Here is a 13,010-nt window from a genome sequence, read left to right as displayed (position 1 = left end):
CCCAAACCCTCCCTTCATCCCCCCCATACCCTCCATCCATCCATTACCCTCCCTCCATCCCTCAAGCCTCTCCTCCATCCCCCCAGCTCTCCCTCCACCCTCCAAACCCTCCCTCCATCCCCCCAAACCCTCCCGCCGCCTCCAAACCCTCCCTCCATCCCCCCATGCCCTCCCTCCATCCCCCCAAACCCTCCCGCCACCTCCAAACCCTCCCTCCATCCCCCAGCACTCCCACAGTCACTCTTCCCGGTCACCCCAGCGAGGAACGCATGTGTGTGTGTAAATACTCGACCCTTGTGACCACACCTCGGGTTGTGGAGTGGCAGGTTCCAAGTATTGTTATTGTTGCGTCCGGGAGACATCTTGCAATAAGCAAGCTGGTGTACAGTGAAATAATAAATTATTTACGGTAACAAAACTATTATAATCAACAATAATACAAATAACAATAATAACGGGGATTGGTGTATGGTTTAGCAATAATTGATAGGTATCGCCTGGTGGGTACCGCACATCCCATGGTAGGGTTAGTCCATGGTAGGATCAGCCCCATGATTAATATAACCCCCCTGATATTATATCTATCCGGTCATCTTAATTGTCCGTCTTAAGCCTATGAATGAAAATTTGTTAATCCAGTATTTTGTGTGTATGTTACCGCCCTCAGAGCCAAGGTAGTGATCATTATCTCAACTTACGAGCTTCTAGGTGAGGTATTTTGTCCAAACGAGCGTCAACACTTCACCAGTGTGTGTGTGACACAGCCAACTCGAGGTGGCAAGCGTATATGATGCATTCCACCATCTGTTGCTTTCCTCGTTCACCTGTAGCCAGCTGTAGCCTCCATCATCTGTAGCCTTCCTCCGTCACCTGTAGCCATCTTCCACCATCTGTAGTCAACCTCCACTGCCAGTCAATATAACACGTAGTCAGCCTCCACCACCTGTAGCCAGCCTCCACCACCTGTAGCCAGCCTCCACCACCTGTAGCCAGCCTCCACCACCTGTAGCCAGCCTCCACCACCTGTAGCCAGCCTCCACCACCTGTAGTCAGCCTCCACCACCTGTAGTCAGCCTCCACCACCTGTAGCCAGCCTCCACCACCTGTAGTCAGCCTCCACCACCTGTAGCCAGCCTCCACCACCTGTAGTCAGCCTCCACCACCTGTAGTCAGCCTCCACCACCTGTAGCCAGCCTCCACCACCTGTATCCTAGCGAACTATAAAAGGGGGTTAAAAATAATGTAAAACTATGATATATTTGTTTTTCCATCTGTAGAATAGAATCAATATTCAACTCGCGCACTCGCACATACACATAAACACACACACTGTGTGTGTGTGTGTGTGTGTGTGTGTGTGTGTGTATACACACACGTTTCCTGTCTACGACAAAATTAATTATAATATATTTTAACACAAGCCCCCAACTCTGGGCCCTCCACCTCGTAATACTCAGCTACATGTTCCTTCTCATGCCTTAACCTTTTCCTTTCTCCCCATCTTACCCTTTCACATCAGCTGGGATTAACATCTGGACGTCCGCCTTTCATGTTGTTTAGTTCTGCATCTGTAACTTGTAACATGTTGAGAGTCCCAGCTGCGTCTAGGTACAAGTGACATGATGAACAATCCAGCAAGTTTTCTTCTTATTGCGGAAGAAAATGTTGAAATGCAAAATGAAATGTTGAGAGTTGCTTAAAGCCTATCAACCTCTGGAGGGTTATGAAGGTCTACAACCTCCGTAGCGTTATTAAGGCAATAACAGTACCTTTGTGTCCTGAATATAGTCCATGACTGAAGTTTTATGACTTTTATGAAAACTTTTGATATGAAAATCTTTTTGTTTTATCTTTATTTAAGAAAATACAATATAAATCATATTATACATAAATTTTACAAGGCAATACTACCTTATATACAATAGTATAATTCTCAGTAAACAAGTGCTTCATTATCACAGAACATGAACTTTAAACCCCTAAATTTTATACTTATTTTTCTTGAAATGATATGAAAATCTGCATAATTTGTAAAGAAATTATTTCTCAAAATTATATAAATCTATTATAACTGATCTCACTAGAAATAAGTTCTAATTTTTATGGAATATGTTAATGACTGACTACTATTCCGAGACAAATTTTATATAGAAGAAACCCCTATAAATACACAAGGCAATAATTGATGTACTCTGCAACTTTATCGTTGATGAAAATACTTTATTATAGGCGAAAATATAGCATTGATTATATTATTTCGTGTACACCCTCCTTCTCTCCCACCTTCCATTTCCGGAAACACCAGCGCTCTATCACAGCTCCTCTGATAACCTTCTTGATTCATAAAATACTGATTGGGTAACAAAGGAGAGTCGGAGATACCGAATAAGGCTGTAGGAATTAATTGACTACATGTTATAGGCTTCACGGTATCCCAGCGTTCCTTAAATTATATCAATAATTCTTTTCTATCATTTGTATATTTATTCATAGTGTGGGAAGCCGTTATAAATTCAGATGGTGCCTCTCCTCTCCCGAAATAATATAAAAACTTTCCTATACGTAGGCTGGCGTTTCACTTGACAACAGACTTGGCGAGTTTTTTTGGGTTGGTCAGTGCGTGGAGGGCTCGGTGCCACACGCTTCTTTTTTTCTTAATGCCGGCATATTAAAGTGGGTATATTTTCACTAGTAAACCCTCTCACATTATTCATATTATCATCTCCAAAATGGGTTAAATATTGTTTGATATTACTTGTTCTAAATGACTGATGATTCTTGCAGGTAAATAATGAGGGCGGTATTGGTTAAAGGAGGCGGGGCGAGAAGCGGTGAGGTGAGTTACACTTGGGAATATTCCATAGCGCGCCGGGCTCGTGCTCCGGGCTTGCTTTATATACGGCAGCACAGGAAAGGTCGCCACCACACTGCACCACAGCTCAGCTCCTGTCGTACGCCAAGTAGCAACTCCTATGGGTACTGCGTCTAACTTTGTCTGCGTGACCTTCGCGAGTCCCTCTGGCCGCTGGCGGCCTCATCCCTGCAACATCAGAATACGAAGGAGGACGGAGAGGGATATATATAGATAATCTGCTGGACCAAGTCGAAACTGTTGTGAGTTATGACAACGAAGTTTAACGTCACTTCCCCCTGATGGACAGTGACCTCGCGCCCCAGGTACGACACTTCCTCCCAACTTTCGCTGGAGTGGCCGCTATCGGCAGCGAGGGGCCAGTCCTGACCTCATATTTATAGCCTTGCTGCCCTCCTCCGCCATCATTTCAGGCGCAGCTCTGCTCATTATTGCATCTTATAGGTGTTCACTCTGCCTCGTGCAGCTTATGTTTTCGTAAGAAAGTTTAATTAACTGGACCATAATGGTACCGCTCCACAAGGTGTTGGGTCCCCGGAACCGACTCCCTCTGAAAATCGCGACCTTTGACACACTCTACAGCAACCAGCAGCCAACGATCCGTCCAGCGACCAACCCTTGGTACTCCAAGAACGGAGCCAAGGGTGCCTCTCTCCGCGTCTCCCTCTTTGGTGCTAACCGACCTCGCTCCTTTGGCATCTTGGGCAGCCCCAAGCTGATGACCATCACCCCGTTTCAGGTCAATCATATACGTCACAAGTCTACTGGTAACCTCAAGGCGAGTATCTTGCTTTATTGAGTATCTTAACAGCGTTTGAGATTATTGAAAATGTAGAAAAAAAATATATATAAGGATGAAAGCACAGGTCATTCATTCATTCATTTTTGTTGTCAGAAATATTTGCATATTTGTTTTAAGGAACTGCTTCTATTCCTCATAATCAGTTTACTTTTTATTATGCCCGATCTGAAAACGAAATGCAAAGTAGCAATATCAAATTACATTTTCGATAATGATGCGATTATTTTAACTAAAATATATTCGTTGAAACTTGCATATAAGCTTTTTTCCGTTCTTTTTATATAATTCAGTGTTTTTAACAAATGCAACTTTGTCATCTCAAGGCGTAGTAATGTGGCGAAAGTGTTGAAACAATATTAAATTACTTTTTATTTTTGATTTGTGCCCATTGTTTAATAGATCAATTTTATCTATTTTGGATTATTATTTTTTGAGCATTTAAACTAATCGCATCACTCGTCAGTTTGTGGTAGAAATTTTTTGGATTTTTTAAGTAAGTTTAGTCACTTTAGGGGATCTTAGATCGTGTTTTAAGGTTAGTTTACGGGATCTTAGAATGTGTTTTTAAATTTACTTCGGGGGATGTTATATTTGTATTTAGATTTCTATTAGTTTATGGCATTTAATGTTTAATTTCTTGATTTATCCAAATTAATGGGACTGCTAGATTTGGGATATTTTAAATATTAAATTTGGTTATTTAGTTACATAAAATACAGGTGGCTTAGGCCATTTTATATTTTGTTACTAAATTATATATTTTGTTGTATTTTAACTTCATATTCACCAAACCTTGTAAATATATTAAATTAAAAACACTTTCAATCACGAATATTGCTCAGAATTCAGCAAGCACAGTTGTTGTCTCGTAATTGTAGAGAAATATATATATATATATATATATATATATATATATATATATATATATATATATATATATATATATATATGCAAACAAGCCTGAATGGTCCCCAGTCACTTCTAGGGTGTGAGTTTTCAGTCAAATATACTGTATATATATATATATATATATATATATATATATATATATATATATATATATATATATATATATATATATATATATATATATATATATATATTTATATATATGTCGTACCTAGTAGCCAGAACGCACTTCTCAGCCTACTAGGCAAGGCCCGATTTGCCTAATAAGCCAAGTTTTCCTGAATAAATATATTTTCTATAATTTTTTTCTTATGAAATGATAAAGCTACCCATTTCATTATGTTTGAGGACAATTTTTTTTTAATGGAGTTAAAATTAAAGTAGATATATGACCGAACCTAACCAACCCTACCTAACCTAACCTAACCTATCTTTAAAGGTTAGGTTAGGTTAGGTAGCCGAAAAAGTTAGGTTAGGTTAGGTTAGGTAGGTTAGGTAGTCGAAAAACAATTAATTCATGAAAACTTGGCTTATTAGGCAAATTGGGCCTTGCATAGTAGGCTGAGAAGTGCGTTCTGGCTACTAGGTACGACATATATATATATATATATATATATATATATATATATATATATATATATATATATATATATATATATATATATATATATATATATATATATATATATATATATATATTATTTATTGTATTTAATGATCAGAGTTAGGCTAAGATTAACTTTTGTTATCTAAGATGTTCTCTCTCAAACAGGCCGTGTTCAAGGGCCTGCATGTGGACTCTCAGTCCATCGCGCGGGCGGGTGCTGGCCGGGCCGCCTTCCAGCACCGCGAGCAGCTGAAACACGCCCGACGCATCGTCGTCAAGCTTGGGTCAGCTGTCGTCACCCGCCAGGACGGCTGTGGCCTTGCCCTCGGCCGCCTCGCCTCCATCGTTGAACAGGTGAGATCACTACCACTACTTGAGGGTTATCTTGAGATGATTTCGAGGCTTAGCGTCTCCGCGGCCCGGTCCTCGGCCAGGTCTTCTTTTTCCTCGACCAGGCCTCCTCCTACTGATCCTTAAGGAGTATCTAAGCAATAGGAAACAGCGAGTAACGGTGAGGGGGGAAGGCATCAGAGTGCCGAGATGTCACCAGCGGAGTCCCACAGGGCTCTGTTCTCGGACCCATCCTGTTTAAACTCTAATATAATTACTTAATTAGTATATGGTAAGCAATTATTTTTATTATCATCATAATTAGGTACATTTGCATGTATGCAGTTACCCTTAACTATATGAAGTATGTGTCAAGAGCTAGCTATAAAATGCTAAGAAGTTCCCCATCTCACAGGATGGGTTGACTGACCGCGATCTTTGTCTTTTCAAGCATGGTTTTGTCGGTGTGTGTTGGATAGAAACGATAGAGATCGCTCTATCTTGTTGTATTAGTGGGTGAATTGTTTAGTACCGGCAGGACTGAAGATTACAAAATGCTTACAGTACAGGATTTTGCAAAATTTCGGCGAATAGTGTTTTTGATTATGTACATAATATTAAGTATCGTGTAACAGTTACTTAATGACTATTATTGTTGCAGTGTGCTGAGCTTCAGAATGAGGGCCACGAGCTGCTGATGGTGACCTCGGGGGCTGTGGCCTTCGGGGCACAGAAGATGGCTCAGGAGCTGCTCATGTCGCTGAGCATGCGCGAGACCCTCTCTGGCAGGGACAGCCTCCGCGGGGTACGCACACATTACTCTTCTCTCCTGTGATATACTCTTCTTGCAATATAAATGAGGTTTTCTCTTGTAAATTATGTCACAAGTCCTTAATGCTTTTTTTTTTCAAATGGTGTTCTTTTGCTAATCAGTTCTATAGTATGACTGCCGAGTTCCTTGTCCGAAACTCGGGAAGGAATCACACCGTTGATCCCGAGTTTCGGACAAGGAACTCGGCAGTCATACTATAGAATTGATCCTATGAAGTATGATCATACTTCATACTTCAAGGGTCTGCTCTCCTTGATCTTCAAAACTGTGATGTGTTATTAATATGATTACTGGTTGGTGCTGCAGGAAGAGGTGAGGAACATGTTGGCACCGCGGGCGTCTGCGGCCGTGGGTCAGTCCGGACTCATGTCTCTGTACGAGGCGATGTTCGCCCAGTACGGGGTCAGGGTGGCTCAGATCCTCATCACCAAGCCTGACTTCTATAACAATGAGACGCGCCAGAACCTCAACTCGACCATCAACGAGCTCATCTCTCTCAACATCTTGCCAATCATCAACACCAACGACGCCGTCACCCCACCGCCCCAAGTACTGGATGAAGATGTTTCCAAAAAGTTGGACATCAGTGACAATGACTCCCTCGCCGCTCGCTTGGCTGTAGAGGTGCAGACGGACCTCCTCATCCTTATGACTGACGTGGATGGCATCTACAACATGCCTCCCAGTATTGAAGGCTCTCGCCTGATTGATAGTTTCGCTCCTGATATGATTGCTAGCTTGGAGTTTGGCCAGAAATCTTTAGTTGGTACAGGTGGAATGGATTCGAAAGTCAAGGCTGCTAGTTGGGCACTTGATCGAGGGACATCTGTCGTAATATGCAATGGACTGTCACAAGGCGCGATCAGAGGTATCGTGAAAGGTCGTAAAATAGGGACTTTCTTCACGACAAACAATGACAGTGGACTTGCTGTAGAAGTGCTGACCAAGAATGCACGCCATGGCAGTCGCCTTCTTCAGAGTCTTACTCCTAACGACCGTGCCGGCGCTATTCTCACTCTTGCCGAACTCCTGGAGACTCGTCAACCGGATATCTTGGTAGCAAATCAGAAAGATCTCGAGGAAGCTGCCAAATTAGGCCTGTCCTCTGCACTCACTTCTCGCTTGAGACTCACGCCTGCCAAGCTTAACAACCTGGCAAATGGGTTGCGCCAAATTGCAACTGATTCTAAGAATGTCGTGGGACGCACCCTCTCCAGAACTTTAATAGCCGATGGGATTGAGCTCAAACAAATTACTGTTCCAATAGGGGTTCTTCTGGTGATATTTGAATCTCGTCCAGACTGTCTGCCTCAAGTGGCTGCACTAGCCATCGCGACAGGAAACGGATTATTGCTGAAGGGTGGACGTGAGGCTCTTCAGAGCAATCAAGTACTGATGGATCTGGTGAAGGAGGCACTGAACACTGTTGGTGCTCCTGGTGCTATCTCCTTGGTGACGAAACGTGATGAAATTTCTGACTTACTGCAGCTGGAAGGTGAAATTGACTTGGTGATCCCACGAGGGTCCTCAGCCTTGGTGCGCTCCATCCAAGACCAGTCCAAGGCCATCCCCGTCCTGGGTCACGCTGAGGGCATCTGCCATGTTTACATCGACAAAGCAGCTGACGTCGAAAAGTCTATTAAAATAGGTAAGATCTAAAATTGAAGATTTGTATTATTTATTGTCAAGTCGTGAATGAAAATAATATAAATACATTGGTATGCTATTGGTATATACTGGGTAATTAAAATAGATTAAATAAATATATTTCTTAAGTGGATTCTGTGTTAAGTTGTGGTGTTTTCTCAGTTATTCACTAAGATTTTCTTAATTTTTTATTATCAATATATACCATTTAAAATGCAATGATGTATTTTACTACATACAAAGTATAACATACAAAGTATAACATAGTGAAATTTTACATACATCAAATAAGTGTTTTGTGTCTGATGTTGGATGACTTTTGCAGTGCGTGACGCCAAATGTGACTACCCGTCCGCCTGCAATGCCATGGAAACGTTGTTAATTCACGAGGAAGTCTTCAATAACACCAAGTTCTTCTCCAGCGTGTGCCAGATGCTGCGCCGAGAGAACGTGACGATCAACGCGGGACCTCAGCTCTCCAACATGCTCACTTTCGGACCTCCCGTCGCCAAGACCTTCAAGTGAGTCCCAGTGTTATGCTAAACCGACACAGAGATCGTCTTATCCTCAATTCGTTTTACCCTCAATTCTAATGTTTATCTGTCATCCAAGCATTATCTTAATTTGTCTTTTTTTCACGCATGATAGTTTCAGCAGTTCATGAAAATAGTAATATTCAGATTTGTTTACAATTTACCACTGTCAACTATGTAATAGGCAAATATCTCACCAGGATGGAGTTCAGTGACTTGGAATGTATCATCGAGGTAGTAAAAGACATGGACGAGGCTATCAACCACATCCATCGCTACGGCTCCTCCCACACCGATGTCATAGTCACCGAAGACCAGAACGCTGCCGACCACTTCCTCAACACCGTGGACTCTGCCTGCGTCTTCCACAACGTGTCCTCGAGGTTTGCCGATGGCTATCGTCTGGGTCTTGGGGCTGAAGTTGGCATCAGCACCGCCCGCATCCACGCTCGGGGACCTGTTGGCATGGACGGTCTGCTCACCACCAAATGGGTCTTGAAGGGAGACTGCGCCACAGCTTCGGAATTCTCTGTGGGAAAACGAGTCTTCCTTCACGAGAAGCTGCCGATTGAAGGCGAAATCGAAAATAGCAACTTGTCAGTGGATAATCTAAGCATTGGACAATGACAGATAAAATTGTGTGTGGCGAAGACCCTGGCTGCAGCTAAAACCCGACATATTAAGAGATATTGTTTTGATTTCACCAAAAATTTATATTACCAGGGAAAATGGTTTAGACACTAATTTGAAAGATGCAGAGAATTGTACATCAATCGATTGATTCAATAAGATTAAGCCACCCAAGAGGCGGCACGAGCATGAATAGCCCGTAATACATCATTCGGCTGTTATTGTTTTAGATTCAGCTATACTGAACAAAATTTTAGAAAAAATTAATCTTGGCTAAAAATTAATATAAATGTGATCAGTGAGGTGAATTTTACCAGAATCCTCACAGTAGTGACGACGACCGAGGCGGAGACGACTATGGAAACTACAAAAAAATTGAAAACTAGGTTGTTCCAAACAGTGCTACTAACTGAGCACATTACTGCTGGAAGATTAAGCCCATGACTTCGTCACAGTCCCTCCTTAAATCAGTACTTATTGAACTCGTATTGCTTAATCACAGTTTCTAGAGAACGCAACAATACATCTGAGAACGTTATAGTACATTGAGAACAAACCTGAGAATGCAACAATACATCCACAAACGCTGCAGAACATGAGAACGCCGGAGTACATATGATGACGCAACGGGACATCTGAGAGCGTCACATTCCATCTGAGAAAGCCACAGTGCGCCTAACAATATACCAGAACATCTGAGAACGCTTCAATAGTCTTCAAACACTCCTTAGAAGCAGATGTTTAGTAATCGCGCATCCTGCAATAAAAATTATTTAATTTATTTTCAGAGTTTTGGCTAGTGTAGAGTACATAATTTTTTTTATCTCTTTTTAATACACATTCATATTGTAGAGGGAAAACGACATACCAGTAAAAATATCTACATATATGCTCTCTTTTATTTTCTAGTTCAGAAATTTGTTTATGGTATGGATCCCCAATACCCAACCTGTGGGCGATGGTAAGATCACATCGGGTACTTAATGGGTACCAAACTGAACCCCGAATATTCGTTTAAGTATAGAATTTATGAACAAGTCACAGAGTTTAACATATATATATTAAAAAGTCTCCTTTGTTCTGTACCTAGTTTTCCATCTATACATATAATATAGATGGATATATCTATAATGTCTGCCTGTAGTCTGTTCGAGGTTGGGGGCTGAGGCTTGGGGCTAGCCTCAACAAACATGACCGGATGACTTATTGGTATACAGTACTGTATTTGTATCCACTAGTATGTCTGCTGTACTCTCACATTCCCGGAATGTGACAGTGCAGAACTGCACTGACACCTGTGGAACAATATCATCAGAATTATAACAGTACAGTATTATAACAACAAGAACTTCAAAATGTTAAAATTGTTGAGCTGGAGTAAAAAAAACAACATTGAGAAAAGTGAATACAACTTCATTGCCATTTTAGAAGTAATTCCAATTGTTACAACAAATGTGGTGTGTAAGTGAAGAGCAATTCGATTCAATTATTCATATTTTTATATCTGGAAGCAGTTTATGCAGTAGGCTAACAGCCAACTGGACCAGGGTTCAGTTCCCGGGGTAGTACGAGAAGTTTGGGTACGTTTCTTTGCAAGTGATGTCACTTTTTTTTTGTTACCTAAGATTTAATACGTTCCCGGGAGTTTCCTAACTGTTGTGGGTTGCATCCTGAGGACGTACAGTTGCTGGTCTAGGGCCCAAGACCTATGGGGGATCTAGATAGCCTAACAGGCTTCCTTATGGCAGCCTGTCCTCTTCCCTAATATATCGCATTTTTAACATTATCGACCAATCCGTTAAAAATTAGACGTATTAGTAAACATTCAAGCACAGTAAGATTTACGTAAAATGCACTAAACATGGTCTAATAAGCAAGGCCCGATTAACCTTACAAGCAGAACGATTTTCCATATTTTCAAATATTTCCTTCCAAGTACAATTGGGTTCGTTCTCGACTTAAAATCGAAAATTCCGGGTTCGAATCTTTGGCGGTACAGAAATGGTTGGGCAGGTTTCCTTTCACATAATGTCTCTATTCACCTAGCAGTACATAGGTACCCCGGGAGTTATGCAATTGTTGTGGTGTTGCATCCTGGGAAGGGTCTGTAGTGCGACCTGGGGTGGGGAGAGGGCTCACTGTCTTAAGTATATATATATATATATATATATATATATATATATATATATATATATATATATATATATATATATATATATATATATATTAGTCATTAGACCCTTCAGATATGCCGGTATGAGGTACCTGGAGCTATGCAGTTACTATAAACATCCCTGTGTTATTGAGGATATCCTCATAAACCACCAAAGGTTCCCTAGTGCAGGCTAACAGATTACATTCACCTGTGTGACAATTGTTGCTAAACATCCTGCAAGATGCGGGCCGGGGGACCCAGTATCACCTAGTTCTTTGCAAATACTCTGCAACGAAGGATATATAGGATAGTTTATGGTAGTCGCATAAATTCGTATGTACTGTACCTAAGTACAGTACATACAGATTGTGTAAATCAGTACAGTACAAATCAATAAAACATTCATAATTCACACAGCGCCCAGAAAACATAGCATAGTGGGGACTGAGGTTAGTGTGAATTGCACCGGCCGCCTGCGTTTATGTGTTGCTGGTTGGCAGATCGCTCCGCCGAACTCGTTCCTCAGAAATTGTTCCTCTTATTTTATTAGTTATAGCGTTCGATAGGTTTGCATTAACATTTTAAACTGAAGTGTATTTAATTTAACTGGAAGGGTAATCAACTTTAGTGGTTTTGACACTGCATCATTTCAGTTGGTGGTATTTGCGTGGTATTCAACTACTATGTGCCGGGTGACTCACTATGGAATGAGAGATTCGTCAGTTGCAGCCGACACCTGTCTGCCACAGGTACTACTACTCCTACTGTCTACAGGTACTACTCCACCAATCACAAAGTATACTTTACAAAGGTCAGATCAAATAAACTAACTTCGTGAATATACACAAAGAGACTAGGCTCGATTACATGTGACTCAAAAAAAAAATTGTGTTTCATACACAAAGAGACTTGGGGGGCTACACTAGGCTCGGTTACATGTGACTAAAAAAAAAATTGTTTCATATATACACTGCCAGAAATCTTAGCTAGATATCTAAAGTTTGCTTACTGTATGTAGGTAGTGCACATGAATAGTAAATTGCTAAATTAATTTTGGGATTCACTCAGATGTGGCCAACAAATTTCTGAACTATACAAGCACATAGAACTATAACCAAATAATTTATAATTTATCCTTAGCAATATGGAGGAGAAGCCCCGAAAACACCTCAAAGTAACCTTAATGTCAACCTCAATAGAAAAATAATAATTAACTTTATAAATAATAATTCAACTCTTAATTGTTCTTCAAGACAACGGTTATGTAACATTATGCTTATCCCTGTTTCTACAAGAGTATCCGACTCATTATTCTTACTCAATACTGAGTAAAAAATATATACTATCTTTTTAATTATACTAAAATAATTTACATTTTTCCATTTAATCATATTTAAACTATTTGCAAAATAATTCCAGTTTTATGAGAGTCAAATTGTAAGAACTGGCTAGAATATCAAGAAAAATATTACACAGGCATTTCGTCAAAGTTCTTCTAATTGGTAAACTCATGTATGTTTTTTTTTTTTTTTTTTTTTTTGAAATATATACAAGAGTTGTTACATTCTTGTACAGCCACTAGTACGCGTAGCGTTTCGGGCAAGTCCTTAATCCTATGGTCCCTGGAATACGATCCCCTGCCGCGAAGAATCGTTTTTTCATCCAAGTACACATTTTACTGTTGCGTTAAACA

At 40.7% G+C, this 13,010-nt stretch overlaps 1 protein-coding gene across 1 annotated transcript; it reads left to right on the top strand.

Annotated features, from left to right (window-relative positions):
- Positions 1-2,778: 2,778 nt before the first annotated feature.
- Positions 2,779-10,051, top strand: P5CS (Delta[1]-pyrroline-5-carboxylate synthase). The gene is made up of 6 exons (XM_045743899.2): positions 2,779-3,650; positions 5,356-5,544; positions 6,182-6,325; positions 6,659-8,000; positions 8,325-8,520; positions 8,733-10,051. The coding sequence occupies exons 1-6, from the start codon at positions 3,378-3,380 to the stop codon at positions 9,157-9,159; spliced, it is 2,571 nt and encodes an 856-aa protein (XP_045599855.1). The 5' UTR covers positions 2,779-3,377; the 3' UTR covers positions 9,160-10,051.
- The last annotated feature ends 2,959 nt before the right edge of the window (positions 10,052-13,010 follow it).

This window comes from Procambarus clarkii, chromosome 15 (genome assembly GCF_040958095.1).
Source record: "Procambarus clarkii isolate CNS0578487 chromosome 15, FALCON_Pclarkii_2.0, whole genome shotgun sequence".
NCBI lineage: Eukaryota > Metazoa > Arthropoda > Malacostraca > Decapoda > Cambaridae > Procambarus > Procambarus clarkii.
Note: the sequence above shows the minus strand (reverse complement) of the source record. Positions and strands in the feature narration are given on the sequence as shown.

Bases quoted from the DNA above. Each gene is read 5' to 3' on its own strand.
- P5CS (XM_045743899.2), top strand. From the start codon at position 3,378: ATGGTACCGCTCCACAAGGTGTTGGGTCCCCGGAACCGACTCCCTCTG. The intron at 8,001-8,324 runs GTAAGATCTAAA...TGACTTTTGCAG, and splicing joins CGAAAAGTCTATTAAAATAG to TGCGTGACGCCAAATGTGAC. The intron at 8,521-8,732 runs GTGAGTCCCAGT...ATATCTCACCAG, and splicing joins CCCGTCGCCAAGACCTTCAA to GATGGAGTTCAGTGACTTGG.